At 39.6% G+C, this 27,047-nt stretch overlaps 2 protein-coding genes across 2 annotated transcripts in view; both read left to right on the forward strand.

Annotated features, from left to right (window-relative positions):
- Positions 1–10,864, forward strand: part of LOC149847764 (alpha-L-fucosidase 2-like) — a 55,161-nt gene extending 44,297 nt beyond the window's left edge. Inside the window, exons 9-10 of the mRNA XM_089999860.1 lie at positions 9,974–10,169; positions 10,304–10,864. Coding sequence (XP_089855986.1) covers positions 9,974–10,169; positions 10,304–10,610 — 503 coding nt within the window. The 3' untranslated portion in view covers positions 10,611–10,864. The remainder of the gene's footprint in view (positions 1–9,973; positions 10,170–10,303) is intronic.
- A 5,316-nt stretch (positions 10,865–16,180) lies between these two features.
- On the forward strand, positions 16,181–25,079 carry LOC149847765 (uncharacterized). Its single transcript, XM_089999978.1, has 3 exons — positions 16,181–16,365; positions 16,470–16,588; positions 24,867–25,079. Exons 1-3 carry the CDS (start codon positions 16,220–16,222, stop codon positions 24,872–24,874), a joined length of 273 nt encoding a protein of 90 aa, XP_089856104.1. The 5' UTR covers positions 16,181–16,219; the 3' UTR covers positions 24,875–25,079.
- Positions 25,080–27,047: the final 1,968 nt, after the last annotated feature.

Raw genomic sequence — 27,047 nt, forward strand, 5'->3', positions numbered from 1 at the left:
TGTCCAAAGGAGGCTTCTCTTACTATGTTTCTTTTATTGATGATTTTACTAGATACACATGGGTTTATATTATCAAGAATAAATCCGATGTCTTCACCAATTTTAAAGAGTTTCACGCCCTTGTTCAAATCCAATTCCAACACAATATAGCCATTTTTAGATCAGACTCAGGAGGAGAATACATGTCTAAAGACTTCCAAAATTATTTTAAAGCAAATGGAATTTTGCACCAACGATCTTGTCCTAAAACTCCGCAACAAAATGGTCTTGCGAAAAAGAAACATAGGCATTTAATTGAAACCACAAGAACTCTTCTTGTGTCTAAATGTGTTCCTAAAAACTTTTGGGCCGAAGCTCTTCTTACCGCAACATATCTTGTGAATCGTATGCCCTCTTCCTCTTTGAAAAATGTTTCGCCCTTTGAAAAATTATTTAAAATTACTCCCGATTTTAATAGACTAAGAATCTTTGTATGCAAATGTTTTGTACTTAGTCTAGGACAAGATAAGTTGTCACCTAAAGCTATTGAATGTGTGTTCATTGGCTATGGTGAGAATAAAAAAGGCTATAGATGTTATGATATTCGAAACAATAAATTATATGTGTCGAGAAATGTAAACTTTATTGAAGAACAAAATGGTTTCGATATCCACACATCTAAGGAAGACATCGATTATTCTTTTCTATTTGACTTAGCTCCTAGAATTGAATCTCCTGAGGCTATTTCTTGTGATACTAGTTGTGATGGGATTTCACATTATAATGATATACAACTACATGATAATACCTCCCAAAATGAAAACCTTAATGATATAAATGTCTATACCCGGCGGATAGGAAATAAACATCAACCTGCTATTGACAGATACTCTCAAGACTTTTCTTTAGAAGAATCTACTGACAACAATCTACCTAGGAGATCTTCTCGTACCTGTAGGCCACCACAAAAGTTTGTGTCCTATGAATCTTTTTCTCCGAATTATAGGACTTGTCTTATGTTAATACATTCATATCACGAACCTTCCTCTTTTAAGGAAGCTAAAGATCACCCACATTGGATTGAAGCCATGAAAATCGAATTAGAGACTCTTAACAAGGCCCAAACCTGGAGCATTATTCCTCAACCTTTAGGGAAGAAGGCAATTGGGTGTAGATGGGTATATAAAGTCAAAACTAAATGTGATGGGTCTCTTGAAAGATACAAAGCTCGTTTGGTAGCAAAAGGCTATGCCCAAGAATATGGGATTGATTATGAAGAAACCTTTGCTCCCGTGGCCAGAATGACTAGTGTACGAACCTTAATTGCCTTAGCATCCATCAAACAATGGCCTATATACCAACTTGATGTTAAAAATGCTTTCTTAAATGGAACTTTATGTGAAGAAGTTCTTATGGATCCTCCGCCGGGTCTTGAAATTGGGAAAGGCAATATTCTAAAATTAAACAAAGCTCTTTATGAGTTAAAACAAGCGCCAAAAGCTTGGTATGATCTTTTTAGCAAAGTAGTTCTTGATAATGGTTTCTCCTCATGTTACACTGATACTGCTTTGTTTGTTAAATCCTCTAATGAATACATAACCATTTTGTTATTATATGTTGATGATATGATTATCACAGGTAATGATAAGAAAGGTATTGATCTTATTAAAAATATTCTTAAAAAAAAATTTGATATGTCTGATCTGGGTTTTTTGAGGTATTTCTTAGGAATTGAAGTTGCATACTCCCCCAAGGGGTATGTCCTATCTCAGATGAAGCTTGCCTCTGATATTATTGCTAGGTCTGGGCTAACAGATGACAAAAGGGTGGAGACTCCAGAAGTGATCAATGCCAAGATGAGAGCCAATGATGGCACTCCTTTAGCAGATCCCACGCCTTATCGTCAATTGATTGGATCCTTAACATATTTATCTATTACCAGGCCTGACATTTCCCATGCTGTTCATAGTGCAAGCCAATTTCAGACTGCTCCTACCACCACTCACATGGCAGCAGTAATGAGGATTATCAGATATCTAAAAGATTCAATAACTAAGGGAGTATTCTTATCCTCTTCTTCACCTCTTACTTTACTTGCGTATACTGACTCTGATTGGGGGGGTAACCCCGATGATCGTATTTCGGCCACAGGTTATTGTGTGTTTCTTGGGGAGTCACTTATCTCCTGGAGGTGTAAAAAACAGCGTAAAGTTTCTCTCTCATCTACTGAAGCCGAATATCGGGCGATGGCCACTACCACAACTGAGATTATATGGTTAAAAAGCTTACTTAAAGATATGGGTGTCTCATTCTCAACTCCCTCAAAGCTATGCTGTGACAACAAGAGCTCCATTTATATTGCTAGCAATCACACTTTTCACGAACGAACGAAGCATATTGAGATGGACTGTCATTATGTTCGAGACGAGTTTTTACGAGGCACCATTCAACTTCCATATGTTCCTACCGAATATCAGTTGGCGGACTTCTTCACCAAAGCTTTGCCTTCGCCTCGCTTCTACTTCCTCCTTAACAAACTCTCGGTGATCTCACCATGTGTTTGAGGGGGGGTGTTAAAATATGATGTATATTTATATATATATATCTATATACATAGATTACGACACATACACATATATATAATATATATATGTCTATGTGTCTATCTATATATATAAATATATATATATTTATTTTGTAAAACCCGATAGGGGTATTTTTGTAATTTCACCCTGTACACGCATATCATTGATATGCTTTTCTCCTTTTCTTTTTCCTTTATTCTTTTTCCTTTTTTTTTGCTTTTTTCTTTTTTGTTTTTATTCACTTGAGAGGGGTCCACATAGAGTCGTTGGACCCCTCCAACGGTCATAAATATGACCGTTGGAGGGGCTCCAACGACTCTATGGGAGCCCCTCCTTGGGTCCCTTGCTGTGTATAAATAAGGGGCTCAGCCCCATGTATTTGCTAAGCTTCTCTTGAAGCATTCTATGAAGTGAGATATATTTTTTTATCTTCTTTTTGTGCTTGACCACTTTTGTGGTTTATTTTGCCCTTTAGTGGCATCTTGTGTATGTGCGTGCTTCCGTGCTTTCGCTTGGAGACGTTGCTCTTTTCATTTGGCACTTCATTACACCCCCTTGTAATTTCCCAAGCTTGAGAGACTCAAGCATTTGCTTATATATATTGAAATACATGCATTATTGCATGTTTATTATTTATACGCTTTTTGCGTATTTTGTTCAAGTGTTGTGAGAGTGCTTTCGTGCACTTCTTTTATAAAGTTTTTATGCTTGTTTATGTATTGTCTCTTCGTAGACAATTTCACAATAACTCTCAAAACACACATAAAGTACCTAATGCTACCCATCACCTATGTCACAGGGATTCGGCCAGCAAGGTGTTGCACCTGCGTCGATGCGACTCGAGTGCGGGTGCGGCACTCGGTGCAGTCAAACTGATACTAGGTGTGGTCAACGCACCTAGGGTCATAATAGTCCAAATATGGACTCTAGAAAAACACACAATAAAATGGGAGTTGGGCGGGGGATTAGGGCGAAAAAATCCCCCCCCCCCCTCGATGCCTCCCCTTCCCCTCTGAGCCGTCTCCAACCCAAGCCCATCTCCTCCGGTGACTTCGGCACGACGACTGCAGGTATGTCTCTCTTAATCTCTGCTTCAATCTCTCTTTCTCTCTCCCTGTCTCTCTCGCTCTTCTCGTTTAAACCCCCACCCCGCCTCTCTCTCTCCCCCAACCTTCTACTCTTCTTCCTGGGGCATGTCGGAAGGGGGTGGCTGAGGCCACTCCCCCGTCACCCTCTTTTCTTCCTCTCTGCCTCTACTGGAGGCAGGGAGGGCACGACTCGACCACTTGCGACGGTGGTGGCCAGGTTCGCCGCCTCTCGGCCATGCCACTAGTGGTGGGCAGGGCTTCGAGCCCTACTTTTTGGGTTGGCTGCGGGTTTCGGTCTTCTCGAACCTGAGCCCTGCTCTGCCCCTCTCCCCTTTCTCCTGCGCTTGTTGGTGGACCGAGCCAGCTCGATCCTGTCCCCTTCCTCTTGTTGGTGGACCGAGCTAGCTCGGTCCTGTCCTGGTTTGGGACCGGGCATGGCTCAGCCTGACTGTCGAGCCACCCTTGTGCTCGAGCAACAACAACTTCTGTTGCTGCTGTTGTTTCGAGTCGGACCGAACCGAGCTGGGCCCAGCTAAGGTCGAGCTTAGCGCGCTTTTGTCCAACACCTAGAGCTGGCTCGGCCTAACTGCTGAACCATCTCCCCTTGTTGTGCTCGAGCAACAGCAGCTTCTGCTACTGCTATCTCGAGTCAGGCCGAATCGAGTTGGGCCCTGCTAAGGTCGAGCTCAGCCTGATTCGGTCCATCACCCTAGGCCTACTCGGGTGCATCGAATCTGACTCGGGGTGGAGACAGCTCGGTCGAACCCTGCCAGCCCTCCCTCTGCCTGCTCTGTCAAGCGCAGCGGAGCTAAGCTCGGCTAGCACCGAGCCCAACTCGGTTCTCCTTGCCCCGACCCTGCCAACCCTCCCTCTGCCTGCTCTGTAGCTGAGTTGAGCTCAGCTAGCATCGAGTCCAGCTCGGTTCCCCTTGCCCTGGTCTGGCTAGCCATCGAGATCGGCTCGGTTGAACCCAACCTTGTTAGGGTAGGTTTGCCCTGACCTGCCAACCCTCCCTCTGCCTGCTCTGTAGTCGAACTGATCTCTTCTAGCACCGAGTGGCTAGCCGTCGAGATCGGCTCGGTTGAACCCAACCCTGTTAGGTTGGGTTCGGCTCCTAGCCCCTTGGGCTGTCGAACCCAGCCCTTTTAATATGAATTTTATTTTAATATAATATTTTTTTTTGTTTTAAGGATGAAAATGACGGATAAAGGGAAAATACTTGCGTCATCCTCATCCCCACATGTAAGTTTTGTTGCTAGTGTTGTTGGTAGTGGTAATAGGAGTGTTGATTCAAGTTTGTTAGTTGCATCATGTCATGATGGAGGCTTACTGTAGACACATGTGAATAATCTTGAAAAAGGTGATGGTAATAAGAGATTTTGATGCAAGCTTTGTGAGAGAGATTATGTTGGGTATTACACAAGAGTTAAGGCTCATTTGTTAAAGATATCAGGACATGGCATTTCATGACTCAAAAGAGTTGATGAGGCAATGCAAAGACAATACAAGATGAATATGAAAAGAGGAAGACAATGAGTGATTCTTGTGCAATTAGTATACCCTTTTTAAGCCACCAAGAAGATGCTAAAAAAAAAGTGGATTTAGGAGGTAAATGAACGATACAAACATCATTTAATACATATGGAAGAGAGAAGATAGATAGAAAGTAAGAAGGTATTTTTATTCTAGTTCACTTCCATTTAATGCAAGTAGAAATCCTTATTGGAAGGATATAGTGTTACCTCACTGACAAATTGTAACTTGAGTGGCTATGTACCTCCAAGCTCAAAAAAAACTATAAACGACAATTCTTGCAGAAGAAGGCAAATGTTGAGAGATTGCTAGAGATTAAGAAATTTTTATGAGAACAAAATAGAGTTTTCATTGTTTCTAATGGGTGAACAGATATTCAAAGGCATCTACTAATTAATTTTATTTCTTCTTCGCTTAGTGACCGAGTATTCTTGAAAGCAGTTGATGCATCAGGGCTAGGGGTGGCAAAAGCTGACCCGACCCACCAACCCGCTTCTTAGCCGGGTTAGGGTTTGGCTTAAACGGGTTCGTGTCGTAAACGGGTTGACCCGCCTAACCCGTTTATTAAACGGGTCGGGTTCGTGTTAGGGGTATGCCAACCCGCCAACCCGTTTAATAAACGGGTTAGGCGGGCAGGTCAACCCGTTTACACGAACCCGTCAACCTGCAACCCGTTTATATATATATTAACTTCTAACCCTACGAGAGTAGTGTTAACGTTAAAGTTAGGAGTTAGAGTTTTATATTAATGTTGGTACTCTCGACCCTTTCTCTTCTCTGAAAACCGAAGAGGGTTAAACCCTCACCTATTCTAAAAAACACTGTTGCAAGTTTTGGCGACGATACACCGGTGGAGTTCGCCCCAGTCAGCCAACGATGGAGTCCAACCACTATGGGCCTCGACCGATGCCTTAGTGGGTGTTGATCAAGCCGATTCTGCTTTCACAACACGTTTGGGGCTTTTCCGGCGATGAGATGGGTGATCTTTGACGATTCAAGCTGGACCTTCCATCGAGTGTTGTCGTCAGACTCCCTATCCCTCGAGATGTCCTGAGAATTTTGGCGAGAAGGGTCTCTAACCCTTCTTCTCGCTGTTTCCTTCTTCTTAAAAGAGGGGTTTTCTTCTTCTTAGTTTGATCTTTGATTTAAAGGGGGTTTTGGTGACTCTCACTGCATAAAAACATTGAACAAGAATATTTGCAAGCCGGAAAAACACACGGTGGCCTCTGGCGACCACTAACTCTATTTTGTTTTTCCTGTTTCTTTTTTCTTTAATGTATTTAGGGAACACCCTAGAGCAGTCACCTGGATTCCTTTGTTCACCGAATTTTCGATGATCGTCAACAGAGGGTGTCAATAATCGGAAAACAAAAACTGGCTATTATCTAAACCCCTTTCCCCTTAATATTTTTTTCTTTTTCCTATATATATATATATGCTGTAAAAGAAAATTTTATCTTTTTTTTTTCAGTTTTCACTAATTGTGTTATTCGGGTTAGACAGGTTATTCAGGTTACTCGGGTCGGTTATCGGGTCGACCCGTTTAATAAACGGGTCGCCGTGTCGTGTAATCGTGTCCTGTCGACCCGACCTGTTTATTAAACGGGTTAATCGTGTCGGGTCGGGTTACCCATTTAATAAATGAGTCATGTTCGTGTTTGCCACATCCGACCCGTTTAATAAATGGGTCGTGTTCGTGTTGAGGTATTCTCACCCGCCAACCCGACCCGATTGCCACCCCTAATCAGGGCAATATAAAAATGCTGAGTATTTGAAGGAGTTATTTATAAAAGTAATAAAAGAAGTGGGTGATCAGAAAGTAGTGCAAATCATCACAGACAACGCTCAAGTTTGTAAAAGTGCAGCATTGAGTTTGGAGAATGAGTATTATCATATTTTTTGGACTCCTATATAGCATACAACTTAAATCTATCCCTTAAGAGCATCTACAACCCCAAAGAAGAAGAAAATTCACCAGCATATGCTCTATGTTCATGGATTGAAGAATTAGAAAAAAATGTCAAAAGCATTATGAATTTTGTTGTTAACTACCATCATGATAATGTCATATTTAATAGGCATTCTAATATGAAATTGTTGAAGGTTGCTGAAACACATTTTGCGTTCATTATTGTAATGGTGAAAAAGATTAAGAAAGTCAAGAATGCTTTGGTTAACATCATGACTGATGAGAATTGAACATTTTATCGTGCTAATGATGTTGTCAAGGCTCAAAAAATTAAGAAATTCATTGTTGATGATGAATTTTGAGATAGAGTCATATACTTCCTTGAGTTTATGCAACTTATTTGGAAAATGTTGAGAGAAGTTGATAAGGATGAGCCCATGCTTCACAAAGTTTATTAAATGTGAGATAATATGATTGAAAAAATACAAGTTATAGTTTTCAAGAATGAGAGAAAAAATCCTGCATTGGATGATTCAGAATTTTTTAATGATATTCATTCAATTTTAATCAAAAGATGAGATAAGAGCAACACTCTTTTGCATTGCATGAGACATCCTTTCAATCCCAAATATTATGCAAAGAAGTGACAGGAAAGTGGTGTTGGTCGTGTCTCTCCAAATTTAGACCCAGAGCTATCAAGGCATAAAAATATGTGTATGACAAGACTTTATTGATAATCACATATTCTAAATCAAGTCACACAAGAGTTTAAAAAATTTTCATCTTCGAGGTTATATAGACATGCATTAATAGCGAGAGAGGAGGAGAATATAGATCCTATCACATGGTCGTTAACATATGAATCAAAAACACCTCTTTTTCAACGTCTTGCATTGAGATTGCTATCATAGCCTGCTAGTTTATCTTGTTGTAAAAGAAATTAGATCACATGTTCTCAAATCCACAACATGAAGAGAAACAAATTCACTAGCAAGCGTGCAGAGGATTTAGTCTATGATTATTCTAATCTTCAGTTACTTTCATGAACCAATAAGGAATGCAAGTACTAATTGCTCTCTTAGTTATTTGACTATTTCTTAGTTTCTTCATTTAAATATGCAAGTATTTAACATTTTCAAATTTAGTTTGTAATGCAAACAAGAATCATCCAAATTTTAGGATGTAAACCCAGAAGAGTGTGACTTAGAGGGAGGGCATGATTTCAACATTACAAACATAGACTTATCTTAACCTAGTCTTCCTTCTTATGATGCATTTGATGATGAAGAAAAAAATTATCAGGATCATTACTTTATCGTCATATACATTGTGTAGGATATACTTTTGATATGTAATTATGCATTGTTTGTTTCTTTTATTAGTATACTGCATAATTTATTTCTTTTCTGCTTTACTTGTTTGATTGTTTCCATAATATATTTAGGTTGATATAATTGTGGTATTAGTTTTTATGATGAAAAATAGAATTGTAGATTGTTAATTTGATTTATTTCATGCATAATGAATTGATAATTGTTTTTTTATTTCATTAGTGTTACTGTTAACTGTTAAAAATTATATACACACCCCCACACCCAAATTTTTTTAAAGTGACACATCGCCGCACCCGCACCTGCGCCCGCACCTATGTGACATAGCCCATCACTCTCTCACCCTTACACATGCACACACATCCCTTTTTATAGAGAAGGAGAGGAAGTAGAGGAAAAGAGTGAAGAAGCCCTCTCAAATAACTGAAGGGAGAGACCTCCCAACAACTAGAATTCTAGCTGTTAGGAGCCTAGTCAAACAAGTTTGACTAGGTCCCAACGGCTGGAGTTCTAAGTCCTCTCTCTCTCTCTCTCTATATATATATATATATATATATACACACACACAAAAGAGTACATTGGTCTTAACACCCAATATATTGATATAGTAAAAGATGTAAAATGTAAATGTGCTTGATATTATTTTCGTGTATTACATAATTTTCATTTTCTTTATCATTGTTTTGATTATGGTCTTTCTATGCGTGAGCTATGGGATTGGACAGCTGTAAGAAACTTACTTCTAGTTGATGGCCATTTGATAGTCTAGTCATATCTGGGCACTTAAGTTCGTACTTCACCTGTTGGTAAATGATAGCTTATGACTTGATGTTAATAGTCTAACAGTTGTTTATGTCTTGGTACCTAATACATTGATATCGTAAAATATGCTTGATATTATTTGCTTGTATTACATAATTTTCATTTTCTTTATCATTATGTTTTTGTCAAATTTTTATTCTTCTTCCTGTTTTTCCTCTCATGTACGGCTTTTCTATTTTCCTATATCACAAAAAATGGTTTACTTGTCACTTTGCCCCACATTGTTCATTTAGTGTTTAGGTGGGCCAAGAGGTCATATAATCCATTTTCAAGAGAATGAAAACAGTTTTAACTGCAATCATTTTTCTCTCTCTCTCTCTCTCTCTGCATTCACACGTGCACACTTGTGTGCCTGCATGCCTTGGAATTAGCATAGTCGGCCCAATCTTTGTATACTGCATAGTGTGTATGCCATGCTGGATATATCTGTGACAGGAATTACTTGTGAGATGTAAAAGATAAACAGAAAAACCCTACACCTAATTCCTTGATGCTGCATGACTTGTAAAGTGAATTTATTGGTGTGAATTACTGAATAATCGCCGAATGCCTTCCATGGTTCTGATTGAGATTCTAGAACTAATTGAATAAATATTCTGATGAACGTCCATGCCATGTTGAATTCCTTTATTTATACTCTACTTTCTTGCAAGTTATATGAAAGCTTTGCACACACCCCAATTTCATTTTATTCCTATATCATGTTCTTGTGTTTAATGTTGCCAGGGGATGAGGGCCCTGGCTGGTCTACCGCTTGGAAGATGGCTTTGTGGGCACGTCTTCATAGTAGTGAGCATGCATACAAGTTGATATTTCAACTGATAAATTTGGTTGACCCTGATCATGAAGGAGATTTCTTAGGTGGTGTTTACAGCAACTTGTTTACTGCACATCCTCCATTCCAAATTGATGCTAATTTCGGGTAAAACTTTTTATATCCTTCTGGGTCTCCCACTTACAAATTAAACATTCAATAGAGCCTAGGAATTAAGAAATCATGAAAATACATTGGAAAGCAGGGATCTCTGAGCTCGTTCATGTGGTTGTGAACTACAGGTTTACAGCTGCAGTGGCAGAAATGCTTGTGCAGAGTACTGAAAAGGATCTTTTTCTACTGCCTGCACTTCCAAGAGATAAATGGGCCAATGGCAATGTTGAGGGATTGAAGGCTCGCGGGGATGTGATAGTCAATGTTAGCTGGAGGGAAGGGGAGCTTCATAAAGCAACTCTCCTGGTCAAGAATCACAATGTGACAAGAAGATTGCATTACCATGGAGCTGTTGTGGCTGCTAAATTAAATTCTGGCTATACATACTCGTTCAGCAAAGAACTGAAGTGTATCAAAACGGCTGTCCTTTCTTAAGCTGATTTTTGTCCAGTTTCACCATTCACAGTCTGGTTTCACACTTTCAACAAATGCTTTTGATATCCCATACACCTGCAGAAAGAGGCTGGTATTTTTCATTCGGCTCAATAATTTTGTTAACCTCAAGAAGATTTTTTTTTTTTGAGTTCTCCATTATGTCTTTAGACGGTAAATTATTGAAGAAATTTGTCCCCATTGATGTACTTATTGCAGGAACTGGTTTTTGATAATTGAGTTTCTATTCATTAAAACCCTCCTACTTTTCAGTCCATCCGTGAAATGATGTATTTTGGTTGCAGTTAAATTTACATGTTTTTAGTACTTATTGATTTAACGGCGGAATCCTATTGATTATTGCACTTTAATTTGTGCTTTTAAGCTACGAGGTTTTTCCAAGGGTATGCAAAGTACAGTTGTAGTACACAATGAGAGAGTTTCTGCTGTTATTCTTTTTTCCTGTTTGAAGCTGGAACATGTCAAGATTTAGATTTGTTCTGGGCAAAATATCAACTAAATTAGACAAATGAGTTGACTAAGAGACAAAAGCATAGTGCTACCCTGACCTTAATGGCATTAATAATGTTCTGTTTTATCTCTGCAACAGAGTTTCTAAACACAGTCTAAGTGGAATCCTGAGCACTTCCCGTTTGATTGCAGAATAGTTCTCTCTGGACACTACTGGCTGGACACAGGTGTCTTGGACAAGTCAGCTTTTGTTTTGGGCGTTCTTTTTTTTTTTCGTTTTTATCCAAAGTATTTCGGACACCACTACTACATGGGAAGGGGGTGTAACACCTTAGGATACTGTCTTGTTTTTTTGTTATTAATAAAAGAATTAAGCAAAAGGGATAGACATAGGATAGATCCTAGAATTAAGTGGTGGGCACTGAAAGGAGCTAAACAAGGAATGTTTGTAGAGCAGGTAGTTAAGGAAGTTGATTGGTGTCTCGAGGAGGATTCAGAATCAATGTGGAATAAGATAGCGGGTGGTATGAGAAAAGTAGCTAAGGAGGTATTGGGTGAGTCTAAAGGCGGTGCACCACTAGGTAAGGATACATCATGGTGAAACGAGGATGTCAAATTAGCTATTAAGGTTAAAAGAGAGTGTTATAGAAATCTAAGTAAGAGTCGTGATAATGAGAATTTGGAGAAGTATATGATAGCAAAGAAGGAAGCTAAAAAAGTTGTTCGAAACGCGAGGGCTAAGGTATATAAGGAGGTTTATGACAAGTTGGATACCAAAGAAGGCGAGAAGGATATTTATAGGCTTGCAAAGATGAGAGATAGGAAATCGAAGGATTTGGGTATGGTTAGATGTATCAAAGATGAAACGCAAAGGGTTTTAGTCAAAGATGAGGAGATTAAGGAGAGATGGAAAGATTATTTTGATAAGCTATTTAATGATAGTCATGCTCAAGATCTTGGAGACTTCTCCATTCCTTTTCATGAGATAAATCGTGACTTCATGCGCAAGATTCAAAAGAAAGAAATTGCAGAGGCTTTGAAGAAAATGAAATCAAGAAGGGCAGTTGGCCCAGATGGTATACCTATCGAGGCTTGGAAATGCTTGGGAGAGAAAGGTTTAGAATGGTTGACAAATCTTTTTAACTTGATTTGGCGAACAAATAAGATGCCTAATGAGTGGAGGAAGAGTACTTTGGTGCCTTTATATAAGAATAAGGGTGATATACAAGATTGCACAAACTATCGTGGTATAAAACTCATGAGTCATACTATGAAACTTTGGGAGAGGGTGATTGAGTCTAGGTTGAGGAAGGTTGTCATGATATCGGAGAATCAATTTGGTTTTATGCCTGAAAGATCAACTATGGAAGCTATACATCTTCTTAGACAACTTATTGAAAGATATAGAGAGAGGAACAAAGATTTGCATATGGTTTTTATTGATTTAGAGAAGGCATACGATAGAGTACCTAGGGACGTTCTCTGGTGGACAATGATGAAGAAAGGTGTTTCTCTCAAGTACATTAGTATAATTAAAGATATGTATGAAGGAGTAGTAACCAATGTCCGCACTTGTGGAGGGGTGACAACCAATTTTCCGATAACGGTTGGGTTACATCAAGGATCTGCTTTAAGCCCTTTCCTATTTGCGATAGTGATGGATGAGCTTACGAGATCAATTCAAGAAAATGTACCGTGGTGTATGTTGTTTGCTGATGATATTGTTTTGATTGATGAGTCTAGAGCTGGGGTTAATGCTAAGTTAGAATTATGGAGACAGACATTGGAAGCTAGAGGTTTTAAGTTGAGTAAGAGTAAGACTGAATATATGGAATGTCGGTTTAGTAAGCAACGAAGTAGGGATGGGAGTGTAGTGAAGCTTGGTGAGCAAGATATACCGGTGAATGATTATTTCAAATATTTGGGATCCATCATTCAAAAGTATGGAGAAATTGATGGAGATGTAAATCATAGGATAAAGGTTGGGTGGATGAAATGGAAAAGTGCTACTGGAGTGCTGTGCGATCGTAGAATGCCATTGCGGTTGAAGGGAAAGTTTTATAGGACGACTATTAGACCCGCTTTACTATATGGTACGGAATGTTGGGCTGCCAAGAGACATCATATTCAAAAAATGAGTGTAGCTGAGATGCGGATGCTTAGATGGATGTGTGGAAATACAATAAAAGATAAGATTCGGAACGAAAAGATACGTAAGAAGGTAGGTGTTGCACCCATTGAAAATAAGATGCGAGAGAATCGTTTACGGTGGTTTGGACATATTCGGCGAAGGCCTAATGATGCTCCAGTTAGAAGGTTGGAGAAATGGGAAAATATATTAGTTAAAAGAGGTCGGGGTAGGCCTAGGAAGACTTGGATGGAGATGATAGGAAAGGATATGAATGCTTTGAACCTCACCGAGGACATGGCGTTGGATAGAAATGATTGGAGGAAAATGATTCATGTGGAAGACCCAAAATGAATTTCTTTTTTGGTTCATATCGCTGACCCCAATTGTTTTGGGATGAAGGCGTAGTTGTTGTTGTTGTTGTAATAAAAGAATTAAGCCTTCAGTTTACATAAATATATCCTTGAAAACTGAATTTTATACAATATTAAATAAAAATTGTATAAACTAAATATTAAACAAATACATGTCTGTGCTAGGGCTGGTAAACGAACTGAGCAGCCCATGAATCAGCTCGGTTCAGCTTGTCATGCACTCGTTCATGATCGGTTCGTATAACTGGCGAGGTGAGTCATGAACAGCTTGTTTAGCTTAAACGAGTCAAGCCCAAACATATGGTGTTTGGCTTGACTTGGCTCAGCTGAGCTTGTATAGATAAAATATGTATATATTTTATGTGTAATATATATTTTTAATGTAATATACAAAAAAAAGAATACAATATATATATAGGATACAGGATCCGTTGCTAAATGAAACATTTTATCAGATTTCTTGTTTTTTTAAATTCTTACTGTACAAATGTGATCTATGCCTGTTTTTACACGAATCAGTTCTTGGAGGATTTGATTTTGATTGTTGGATAGTTTTTTATAAGGTTTTTGATTCTTGGATAGGTTTTTATATGGTTTCAAAAATCAACAGTTTACAATTTTCATAAATTTTTGAGGTTCCAAATACCATTGTTTTCATCCAAAATGCATTATCCAAGTATCGATTTCTAGTAAATCAATCATGCTTAACACATTTGTGTGGTTAGAATTCCAAAAAAAAAACAAAAAATCAGATAAAATGTTTCATTTAGGACGGTGCCATATTTACCACTGATCCTTTATCCGTGTGTGTGTATATATATATATATATATATATATATATATATATATATATATATATATATATATATAATGTAATACAACAACAAACACAACAACTACACCTTCATCCCAAAATAATTGGGGTCGGCGATATGAACCAAAAAAGAAAATCATTATGGGTCTTTCACATGAATCCTTCTCCTCCAATCATTTTTATCCAATGCCATGTCCTTGGTGAGGTTCAAAGCATTCATATCCTTTCCTATCACCTCCATCCATGTCTTCATAGGCCTACCCCAACCTCTTTTAACTAATATATTTTCCCATTTCTCCATCCTTCTAACTGGAGCATCATTAGGCCTTCGCCGAATATGTCCAAACCACCGTAAATGGTTCTCTCTCATCTTATTTTCAATGGGTGCAACGCCTACCTTCTTACGTATCTCATCGTTCTGAATCTTATCTTTTATTGTATTTTCACACATCCATCTCAGCATACGCATCTCAGCTACACTCATTTTTTGAATATGATGTCTCTTGGCAGCCCAACATTCCGTACCATATAGTAAAGCAGGCCTAATAGTCGTCCTATAAAACTTTCCCTTCAACCGCAATGACATTCTACGATCGCACAACACTCCAGTTGCACTTTTCCATTTCATCCACCCAACCTTTATCCTATGATTTACATCTCCATCAATTTCTCCATACTTTTGAATGATAGATCCTAAATATTTGAAACAATCATCCACCAGTATTTCTTGCTCACCAAGCTTCACTACACTCTCATCATTACTTCGTTGCTTACTAAACCGACATTTCATGTATTCTGTCTTACTCTTACTCAACTTAAAACCTCCTTCTAATGTCTGTCTCCATAATTCTAACTTAGCATTAACCCCAACTCTAGACTCATCAATCAAAACAATATCATCAGCAAACAACATACACCACGGCATATAAAATGTAATAATTAACATAAATTATTTTACACAAACAAACTCATTTTTCGCTTCTCGTTCAAGCACGAGTTGAGTCCGAGCTTGGTCAATTGGTAAACGGACCGAGCCCCAATCAGCGCATCCTACCTTCTCTAAAAATCACACATTTGTGTCTCGGGCCCATGTCCCGTTGGCATCCGTATCAGAACCATGGACATAATCTGGAACTACAAAGCAGCAGCCTCATATATGCAGTAGCGCTGCATAGAAAAGCTATAGCCTAAAACCCTTCCGTCGTTTTCAAGAAATCACACAATTGTGTCTCAAGACCATAGCCTATTCGTATCCATATCCGTACACATTGACAACCCGAAAGTCACTATGTTACAAGTAACGTCATTTCGGCCACGTTAGGCATGGCCCCTATCTTAATATGTTCAAAACATTATTTCAATAAAAAATATGTTTTTAATATTAAAATACTAAAAAATATTATTTTATTAATTAAAAATTATGTAATTGAACTAATTTTTAATTGAAATACTCTTTTAAGTGAAATATGTAATTGAAAGATTGATTTTGGTTAACCACAAAATAAGTGAAATATGTAATTGAAAGATTGATTTTTTTTTTATGAATTTGAATTATAAAAAGAAACTGGATATGTTATTGTAAATAACACCAATTATTAATTTTTCTGTGCCCTCGTGTCCTGGTAACGTCTCATCGTATCCGCGTATCTTTGTGCCAAAGCTCGTGACCACAAAGCTGCAGCCTCACGTATACAACAGGGCTGCACAGAAAAGCTATAACCCTGGCTAAAACCCCCTCTTAAACCCTTCCATGCAGTCGAACTCGAAACCCAGAAAGAAAGTTAAATACCCTCTCTCTCTCTCTCGTTCCTTTGTGGTGAAGACGATGGCTTCTCGCTACAGCTCGGTATCTCGCTCGATAATTGCGGCCGCTCGCTCTTCTTCCTTCCGCCGGGCCTCCACCGTCACTCGCCCCCGCCTCCCTTCCTCCTTCACCACCCAATCCCGCCGCTTCTCCTCCTCCACCATCAGGTACGATTCCAAATCCGAACCAGAAGAAGAATCCCCAATTTTTTGTTTTCGTTTTTCCGCCATCGCTGCGAAACCTTAACTCTGATCGTTCACGCCCAGTTCAGGTCGCCGGTGGAGTTGGGGTGCGTCCCGTCGCTCTTTCCCCTGCACAACGCCGTCGCGGCGAGCCCGCTCACCTCGCATGTCTCCATCAACGTCCGAGCCTGCTGCGAGCTGTCTCAGGGTACCCCCCTCTGTCGTTCTTGCCCAGATCGCTAATCCCCTAATTCTTCTTTTTCTTCGCTTTGTGAGTTTTTGCTGTTCTTCTTCCGCTTCTTCTTGTTTCTTTGTTTTTTTTGTCTTTGATTCTTTGTTTCGACTCTGCTCGTGTTCGCCTGTTATGCTTTCCTGTCTGTTTTCTCCCGATCAGAACCTGGATAAGGGTGTTTTCGAAACCGCGATGGCCTTGCCGAAATTACGACATTGCCAAGGTCTTCATTTTGCTTCCTTCATCCTTGCACATTTTTTATAATTATCTCATTGGTCGTGTGTCTTTTTTCTGATGTATGGGATGATGAGCGTAATGCATTTGTATGGTGTGATTGATGAGCGTAATGCATTTGGTTTTGATGGTTATCGATTGGTTCTTGTAACATGGGAAAAACTTTAGTTTTGTAATTGCAGATGTCGGAAATGATGCGGCTAATATACCTTCGGTACATCCTCAAAATGAATGAATCGCTAATTCTCTAAAAAACGAGGCTAAACATTGTCTTTGGCTGCTACAGCGGAAACCTTCCAATAGTCACCCACTTCCTCTTTGATGCAAGCTACGGCTACCTTTCCATCATGAGTACAACTCGTGGTTGTTGTTATCTTATTACCTGAGCTTGAGGCATAGACATAGGTGGGATAGGGATAGGGCTTTGCTTAGCATATGGAAAGAAGCTCTATAAGCCAATAATACCTGTTGCTGCAGCCTCAGCCTCAGCCTTAGCCTTACCTTAATTAATTGTATATTGAAAAGAAAAGGATGGTATTTTTGTAGCAAACTGGATTTCAATAGGGGAAAATGGGATTTTTTTTCCTTGGTGTCTTTTTGACTTCCATGGACTGAGTGATGGCACATTCTTGAATAATTGTGGGCCTTTGTCTGAGATCCAAGTTTTGATTGAACCGTTGGGATAGGTTCAGTAAAATTAATGTGGCCTAGAATGATGGCTAGCCCTGAAAAATGGGATTATTTTTTCCTTGGGGTCTTTTTGACTTCCATGGACGGAGTGATGGCACATTCTTGAATATATATAACTGTATCCTCATACCCACATTTTTTAAAATTGCCGTATTGTACCCTCCATACCCGTGCCCGTACCCGTACCATTACCCATACCTGTACCCGTACCCATGTGACATAGATTGCAAGTTATTATGATCATGTGAATCAGTTCTAGATTAGTTTAATGTGTGCATATCTATGTCACATGGGTGCGGGTGCGGGTGCGACACGGGTGCAGCGCAATTTCAAAAATTTTGGACACGGGGACTCGGCTATATATATATATATATATATATATATATATATATATATATATATATATATATATATATATATATATATATATATATATTAGGACTCGGGTCGGGTCCCGACCCGGATCCGGACCGGGTTACCGTTTTAACCCGGACCCGATCCGGGTACTTTTAATACCCTATTCCCATGCTTATTTAAAGCACGTAGGGGAGGGTTTGCATTACGCAAAACCCTCCAGCTGCTCTTTCTCTCTCCCCATCGCCCGACCTTCCCCCTCGTCGCTCGCTCTCCCTCTCCGTTACCCTCTTCTCCCCCTATGCTCTCTCCGGAAGAGCCTTCCCGGAGCTCTCTCCCTCTCTGCCTCCCTCTTCTCTCTCGAACCCACCCTCTCCCGAGCCCTCGTCGGAGCCCCGTCTCGCCGGCAAGCTCAGTCCGACGAGCACCTCTCACCTCTCGTCTCTCCCGTTCTCTCCCCGAGCAACCCCGATTTCCTCTCTCTATCCTCCCGTTCGTTTCCCCCCTGTGCGCACCTTGCCTGCCGGAGACTCACCTTCCCTAGCAACCGCACGCCGGCGACCGCCCTTTTCTGCAGCGACGACCCCCCTTTCGCCGACTCCTTTTTCAGGTAATCCCCAATCCCTCTCTTCTTCTACTGTTGTTTTCTTCTGCTTCTGTTTTCTTTTTTTCTTCATCTGTCTTCATCTTCTTCACGGCAGGACGACAAGGGTTTTGCTCCTGTCGCCTGTTACTTCTGGCTGGCGGGGGAAAAGCCCTTGCCGCCTTTGCATTTTCGGTCAGTAGGGTACAAACCCCTGCCCCCACCTCGCTATCTCCCTCTTCTTTTTCGCAGTGGAGGGGGTCAAGACCCTCCCTGCCACCTATGTTAAGTTGGTCGGCAGGGGCTTTGGCCCCTGCCTCTTGCTTTCCGGCAGGCCAGCAAGGGCAACGCCCCTGCCGCATGTGCTTAGTCGGTCCACAGTCTTCTTCTTCTCCTTTCCTCGTCCTCTTCTGTTCGTCGGAGGCCTGACTCCCCTCTGGTAAATCCCGACACCCCCCCCCCCTTCCTCATCTCCTGGCTCGTCGGAGACGCCGGCAGGAGGTCGTCGACCTCCTGCCTCCCCTCTCCCAGGTGCGTTGATCGAGTCTCTAAAGTGGACGAACTCGGCCCAGGTGCATTGACCGAGTCCGACACTTGTTGACCGAGTTCGTCCCGTGTCCGAAGCCGCACCCGTGTTGGGGCGTGTCGACGCGGGTGCGTCGACCCTCTAGCCGAGTCCGTGTGACATAGGTGCATATTGTTCTCCTTGTTTGTATGTTATGCATGTAATGGTCTATAAGTGTATAGTAGCAAAATAGATAACAAATTTTGTAGGTTCTATGAGTATACTACTGGTGTTGAAGTGTGCTTTTAGTAAATAAAAATTTATTATTTAATGTTGGTATTTATTCTTGGTATTTTTGAGTCTTTTTTCCTTTTGAAAAATAAAAGCATTCTAACATGCTTCTCATTATGGCCATATTTTACTTCCTGGTTCTCTTTTATTGCTTCACATGGATCTAAACATCAGAAAATGTCCTTGTTCTTTACTTCTGTTTTGGCGAACATTTCTTGATTTGACTTCACAAGCATGCTCTTAATTACAATCATGGGCTAGACAATTTTAATTTGAGCTACTGTTGTTTACTAAAGTTATGCTTTAGTAGACTAGAAACTTTGGTGTATTGAGGCTCAGGGAAATATAGTATGAAATTAAAATGGTGATTGATATGAACATGTTTAAAATTTAAATGTTTGGGAGGGGATCTCCCTATGAAAATTTTAGACCACTAATCATTGGGTGCTGATAGTAGGAAGAAAAGGAGGGAAATAAATCAAGTTAGAAAACTAGAAGCCACTTGCTAACCTATGTCACCTGGGTACGGGTACGGGTACGGGTACGGGTACGGGTACGGGTACGGGTACGGGTACGGGTACGAGTACGGGTACGGGTGCGGGTGCGGGTGCGAGTGGTACAACACTGAAATTCCAAAAAATGTGGGTACGAGGACACTGCTATATATATATATATATTAAATATCACATAAATTCAAAATAAACTAAATATATATGTTATTATCTAAAATATATATTATATACTGAAAATATAAAGTTATAAACTGAAATATAATTATAAATTAAACACAAACTTGTATGTATGGAGGGAGGGTAAAATGGCATGTCCGGGTGTCAATGCATGTTGACACGGGGATACGTGTCTCGACACAGGTACAGCGGTAAAAATGGACTGTCCGGGTACCATACCATGACAAGAGAGAGCATCAAAAGATTTTTATAGTATCGACAATGGTAGAAAAAGTGAATACAAGGTTTGTCAAGATGAGAATAATAAACTTACATCAATAGGAGTTTAGATGTGGCAGAACATGAATATTTTTTACTTGTAATATGTTGCTTTACATCATGTTGAACAATGGTAAATGTATATATGTGTTTTCTACTCAATATCTCTGTACCTTCATTAGTACCAATTTTTTACCTATGTATATATATTATGTGTGTGTGTGTGTGTGGCCATACCCCATATTGTATTTTTCAGAACTGCCTTGTTGTGCCAAAGTATCAGCATTGTGTCCTGTTCCCTTATCCATCTCCATGTGACATGGTATCATAGAATAATATCTCAATATTTCAGAATATTTCTTATACATGTTAACTGTTCTTTTATGTAATTTCTTTTTTATGTTATTTTTTGTCAGTTTGTTGGAGGGTTTTAAATTAGAATATGTTGACACATTCATTTATTAACAAGAATATCTAGCGTATGAAAATGCTAGGATAAGGATCAAATTGGTATATGGACCAAGTTGGTCTAAGTTCTAATGCATGCTACTGTTATTATAATCTAAGATAATAACAATTACTAAATCAAGATTTTCCATGGCATCTAATGTTTTGAAAATATTGCATTTTATTGTGATATTTTCAATGGCTGATGTATTACGAAAAAATGTGACATTTTCAAAATATTTCCTATTTTAAAAATGTCACCTTTTTATTTCTGTATTAGTGCAATAAATCCAAATTTTCTGATGTTGTTATCCTTTTTTTCATATATAAGAATATATGTTTTATATTTTTATATACTAATATTTTGCCAGAAATCCAAACATTTTAGAATTTCAGGAGATTTTCTCTTGCTGAGATTTTCCCAAAAATGAGATTTGTGACTGTGTTCACACTCAGCCCAACAGAATCCACACTTGTTGCTTCTTCTTGAGCAACTTGTAAACGAGTAGTAACATGAACTGGTCAGCTACGTGTTTGACTGAGAACGATAACCTTGACAAGTACAATGGTTAGGTTGATTTGGTATGGTTATGGAATCATTTTAGGTTCTATGTTAAGTTCTGGCATGGTTTTGGGCGCAGATGTGTGTGTGTGTGTGGAGAGAGAGAGAGAGAGAGAGAGAGAGAGAGAGAGGGCTGGTGATTAGCATTGCACTTATGGTTCGAGCATCACATGCAGTAGAAAAGCTCTTCAGTGGTGGAGGCAAAACATGATTGTCTTTATATCCTAAGGCTCAGTTTAGGAGATAGTAAATTAGTAATTGAGTGACTTTGATGGAAACGAGTTAGAAGGAAATGGTTAGAAATGGATTTTGAAAGAATTAGATGAATACATCTTGTTTGACTGACAACACCTTCAGTTCCTTCAAGAATTTAGGCTAACCATTTTTTTGGTTCTCTATCTTATTTGGAGACATCTCTTTGTTCATATGGAATGAGAGGAGAATATATATAGCAAATAAGGTAAAATGAGGGTTAGTAAGTAGCAAGATTTACCATCCTTATTTACTGGCCTTAAGTTTCCCATTTCAACCGGAATCCATCAGGACGTGTTTGATGGTGCAGGTGAAATACCCCCAAGATAAAACTTTTCATTTTTAGTAGGGTTCACATGTGCATCAAATATGTCATAACTTCACCCTTGTTTTGTGCCGCTTTTGGGGAGATAATCTCCTCATAAACGGGGTAAAAAAGTCACATGGAGGACCACACAATTTTTCCTTTTTCCTGCAGTATCCCTCCCGTCAAACACGCCCTCATAGAGAAAGATTTAGCAAATACATTCTCTCTGTGAGGGAAACTAAAATAGAGAAAAAAGAGGAAATGGCAGACGTGGACTGCCTCCCTATTTTCGCAAATATTCCAATTGCATCTTCCCAAACAGGTTAGAGAGCAGTCCACATCAGCCATTTATTTCGGTGTGTATCATTTTTGTCTGATCACCACTTTCCAACAGACCCTAATAGCAAATGTATGCATTCAACTTTATATTGATTTTGTTCTCATATGGATCTGGAAACTGATCTAAACAACTACAAGAGCCTAAATAAATCCAAGAAACATGTCTAGAATTGAATGTGATGAACCAACAACAACAACAACAACTACGCCTTCATCCCAAAACAATTGAGGTCGGCGATATGAACTAAAAAAGAAAATCATTCTCGGTCTTCCACATGAATCCTTCTCCTCCAATCATTTCTATCCAATGCCATGTCCACAAGTGCGGACATTGGTTACTACTCCTTCACACATATCCTTAATTATACTAATGTACTTGAGCGACACACCTTTGTTCATCATTGTCCACGAGAGAATGTGATGAACCAACCAAAAAAAGTTTTTTCAGAATAGTCCGTGTCTTATAGGTTATATTATTGCAAAATATTATGTGCTGTTGTATTAACTCTTTCAAAATTTCTCCTGGGATTAACAGCCATCCAACCTTGCTGATGGTAACCACAAAGGGTAATAAAAAATTACAACGCCACCCTTAGTGAAGGACAATTTTGGAAAAAATAATAAGGGTTAATTTTGCTAAAAATGGTTGTACATTGGTTGGTTTTGGGCCAGTTTATTTGGATCAGTTACAAATCGGTTGACCTATTTGGACTGGTTTAATGCTCAGACGAATTTCGGTCGGTTTCATTTGGATTGGGTTGTAAAAAGGCTTGAATTTGGGTCACAAATTAGGTATTTAGAATTAGGAACTTGGATGGGGTATAATAGTCTTTTTATGTTGTCATCTAACCATGGTTAGTATAGCATCCTTCTGATAGAAGGACCAGTCTGCACTGACGGCAGAAAAGGCAGGGATAGTTTTGTAAAAACACACAAGGTATGGACTATTTTGCAATATAGCCGATAAGGCACAGACTAATTTTCCAAGAACGAAAACAAAAACAACACAAACTGTGGGTTCGTCTGCATCTGGCAGTGTTTACTGCACAATACCAGCATCACACTGAATAGGCATTGAACTCATCTCCTGGCCAAAGTTCATCTAAATTGAGATTATGAACCTGAGTCTAGGTTCTTTTAGACCAGTCTGATTAGATCCCCATCCATATGGGTTTGCTTGCATTGTTGAGGTTGTAAACTCCCGACCTTTGTTCAATATCCATAGGACAGAACAATCTATTCTATGGGCATGAACATCGTATTCAACTGGGTTCATGACACATCTTATGGTTAATCTTTCACCGTCTGTGTTCCCGGTTCTCCTATGCCATGATGGGATGGATTTTTGGATCAAGAGAACTCTCAAGCCAATGGAAACTGATGTCACACGGCTGTACTTGTTTTGTAGCATTTGTGGCAGCTCTCTCTCTCTCTCACACACACACACAAGTGATGGAAAAGAAATGCCACAAAAAGAACAACCATGTGATATCAGTTTTCGGTAGCTTGTGAACTCTATTGATCCCAAATTCTCCATCAATCATAGCATAGAGGAACACAATGATATTGATGTCCATAGATTACTATTTGTCATGGATATCAAAGGCTTAAAGTGTTAGGTCTGAGAGAGTACAAACTCAACATGCAAACCCATCCTCTTTTGTGTGTCTGTGCGCACATGTGCCTGGGCATGTATGTGCATGCATGTGTGTGTGTGCTTGTTATATATCATTATGTGTATTAAGCAGGATACTCATTTAAAAAATTAATTGTATTATTGGGGGACAGTTTGGCCTTCTTAATTTGCTTGTACATCAGTTTGATAATAGTTATGATAATGCTGATATATGTTGATTGTTTGAAGTTGTCAATCATATCTCATATCATGTAGCTGGGGTATTTGAGCTTTCTTGGGTATTCACTAAGTCGACCACTTACACATTGTAACACTGGAGCATCATTTCCCATATTCACTTGCAATGATTTTTGTAGGACATGTTGCTAGGGCTGGTAAACGAGCCGAATGAGTCTAGCCCATCTTGTTCAGACTCGGCTCATGTTCATAACTAGACGAGCCACAAGCTGGTATGTTAAAAAAACATGTATTTTAACAATGATAAATGGGATTTGAACTGCAGACCTCTCTCTTTTACTTGTCATAAGTCTTTACCAAAAATACAAAACTAACTTTTATGACAGATATTGCACTAAAATTCTACATATTATAATCTTACGAGCTTACACTAGCTGAACCAAGAATATTGTAAATGCCAAAAGCTGTTTGTTCAACCACAAAATCAGCATCTTCAAATGAGATGGATTGGCACGTTGTCATTTGTGAAACTTTGGTTAGGTTCATGTTTTGAAGTTTGAATATTGCCTGCATAATAATGTAGGAAAACTGTTTAGAAGCACGTTTTACATCAGATGCTTAGATTCCTCAATTCACCTTTGTTTCTTCTCTTTATTACTGTCTGTACGAGTGTTTTTTGTGTGGCCCACTCTGCTGCAGCTTCAACCATTATGAGTTTATGATTATCCATTCACTTGCCATTTCACAAAGTTGAAAAGCCATTTTGTTTATTTTGGAGGTAGTACTATAAGAACAATTTTATTTATTTTGTTTGTGGTGTTATTAACCTGTATTTTTTCTTTAATGTCAAATACTTGTACATTTATAATTACCATGGTCATTATTGTTATTTCACGTGTAGCTAACCCTGATTCTCAATGATCATGGCAGGTACTTGATATGTCTGTGACCGGAAATATAATTTGAATGGTCACAAATGGTTATTTAGTTTCAGCCGGCGTTGCTTCCCTGCTCATTTTGTAGCTACCAAGAATAGGAGAAACCTGAACAAGATGTTATGTTGCCATTTTTGCTTTTGGATTGAACGAATGCCGACTTTGAGCAACAAAATCTGTTTTGTTTGGACCATTTTAATCTCGCGGCTATTTCAACTGTTATTATTTAAGAAACTATCATTGAATGCAGATCCTTTTTTTTCTTTTTTACACCCCATACATACAAACTCGAAAATTAATGAGGTCTCAAAGGTGGGTCTACATTTTTTGACCATTGTCTTGGCCCTAGGACATCTTTTGTCAAGAATAGTGTTGGGTGTTCCAAGACACTAATCCTGTTTGCTTGTTGGGGATTTGGCCAGGAAGGTAGGTCCATTTTTTTATGGCAGGATGCAACGATATAAGTAGTTTGCATCATTTATGATAAACATCCTACCAGTCAGCTGTCACTTCAAAGTGTATCGTTTAGTCTTTAAGTTTAACAAAGAGCAAAACGGCTGAACGTGTTCAATAATGAAATCCCCCATGGATGTCATAACAGTGGTACAGGAATGTCAATACTACTTGAGTTAGTTGTGAAGAGCCCTAAACTCCTTGAATGAAGACAGTTACTTTCATGGATATCAGTATTTTCTTTATAATTTATGTTCAAATGCAGTAGATAATTTTTGTTAGTCTTGTGAACTTGATATGCTTGATAACATATCTACTGTTGTTTTTGGCTTTTCTTGTGATGTTTGTCATGGCATGAGCTAGAGAGCCATGTTCTTTGTTATGCTTGCCACTGGCAAAGGCATTCAGCTTTTCCTGCCCCAGATTATCGGCCAGCCCCTTCGCGTCCATGGTCACACACACACAAGGGCACATTGTTGGCGATGGATATGGGATTGACATATGATCTATCACTAATGAAAAACGGTTTGAATGTGAATTGAGAAACGGGCATGTGTGGTGGGCATTGTGTCACATAGCTCAGAAGTATGATTTGCAAGTTGACTCATCAGCAACAAAAAGATGCATATCCATCACTTTGATTGCCTTACAACTGTTCAATTATGAACAGGATGAAATTACCCTCCAAGGTTTCTTAATGTAGTGTGGTCCAGCCACTGTTGTTTATCAAATAAGGCATCCTTTATGCAACTTTAGCATAAAGAAAAAAAGGAGAAAAAGTTAACAGGTTTTGAAGTTGATATGGTGGAATCATGATGTAATCAAGAATATAGATAGTGGCCTGAAATATTCTGGGAAAAATAAAGAAAAAGGGAATTGAAAGCACTGTTTGTGGCCCTTCTGACTTTTAGTGCCTTGTGGGTAAAAGAAGAGTTGCAGGTCTTATTCCTCTTCTGTTTTAGAAAGGAAAATGCTATGAGGATTTTGGCACAAGAAAGGGTCAAAGAATTCAATCCATTAAACCCACTTTGTCCTACAGGTCTATAGCTCTCAGTCTATATCATGAGTCTGGATCGGGTGCAATCACATGGCACAAAATTTGTGCATTAAGCACCTGATTGCCCTCCATCAGGCCTTGGGCCCCACAACTGACAGGCCTGTCCCCAAGATGGAAGGTGATCAGGTGCTTAATGCACAAATATTTGTACCATCATATTGCACCTGATCTTTTCACCCATATCATGGGTCGGTTGACTAGGACAATCTTTCTCTACGAGAAATGGTAACCGGTTCCACCGGAATAAGTGCATCTTTGTTTTCACTAATAAACAGTCTTTCATGCCCACAAGGGCTCCACTCTCCTGGCTAAGGATGGCAGTGGACTGGGGGAAAGCGGGGCCCCGCCTCGCCCCGTTTGGACCGGGGATGAAGGGTATGAAACGGGGATGGAGGCGGGGATGGACGTACCCTTTTCCCTGCCACGCCCCATCCCCGCCACTTTTCCCTGCCACGCCCCATCCCCGCCACTTTTCCCTGTCCCGCCCTGCCTCATCCCCGTTTGAACCGGGGATGGAGGACATGAAACGGGGATGAAGTCGGGGGTGGAGGTTAAAATCCATCCCCGCCGGGGACGGAGGCGGGGATGGAGATTCTAATCTTGAGGGGGGGCGGGGGTGGAGACCTTGTCCCCCGCCCCGCCCCACTGCCATCCCTACTCCTGGCT

This window comes from Nuphar pumila, chromosome 1 (genome assembly GCF_984573655.1).
Source record: "Nuphar pumila chromosome 1, dmNupPumi1.hap1.1, whole genome shotgun sequence".
NCBI classification, from domain to species: Eukaryota; Viridiplantae; Streptophyta; class Magnoliopsida; order Nymphaeales; family Nymphaeaceae; genus Nuphar; species Nuphar pumila.

Coding starts and splice junctions, on each gene's coding strand:
- LOC149847765 (XM_089999978.1), top strand. CDS start 16,220: ATGGCTTCTCGCTACAGCTCGGTATCTCGCTCGATAATTGCGGCCGCT. Junction 16,366..16,469: donor TTCTCCTCCTCCACCATCAG/GTACGATTCCAA, acceptor CGCCCAGTTCAG/GTCGCCGGTGGAGTTGGGGT.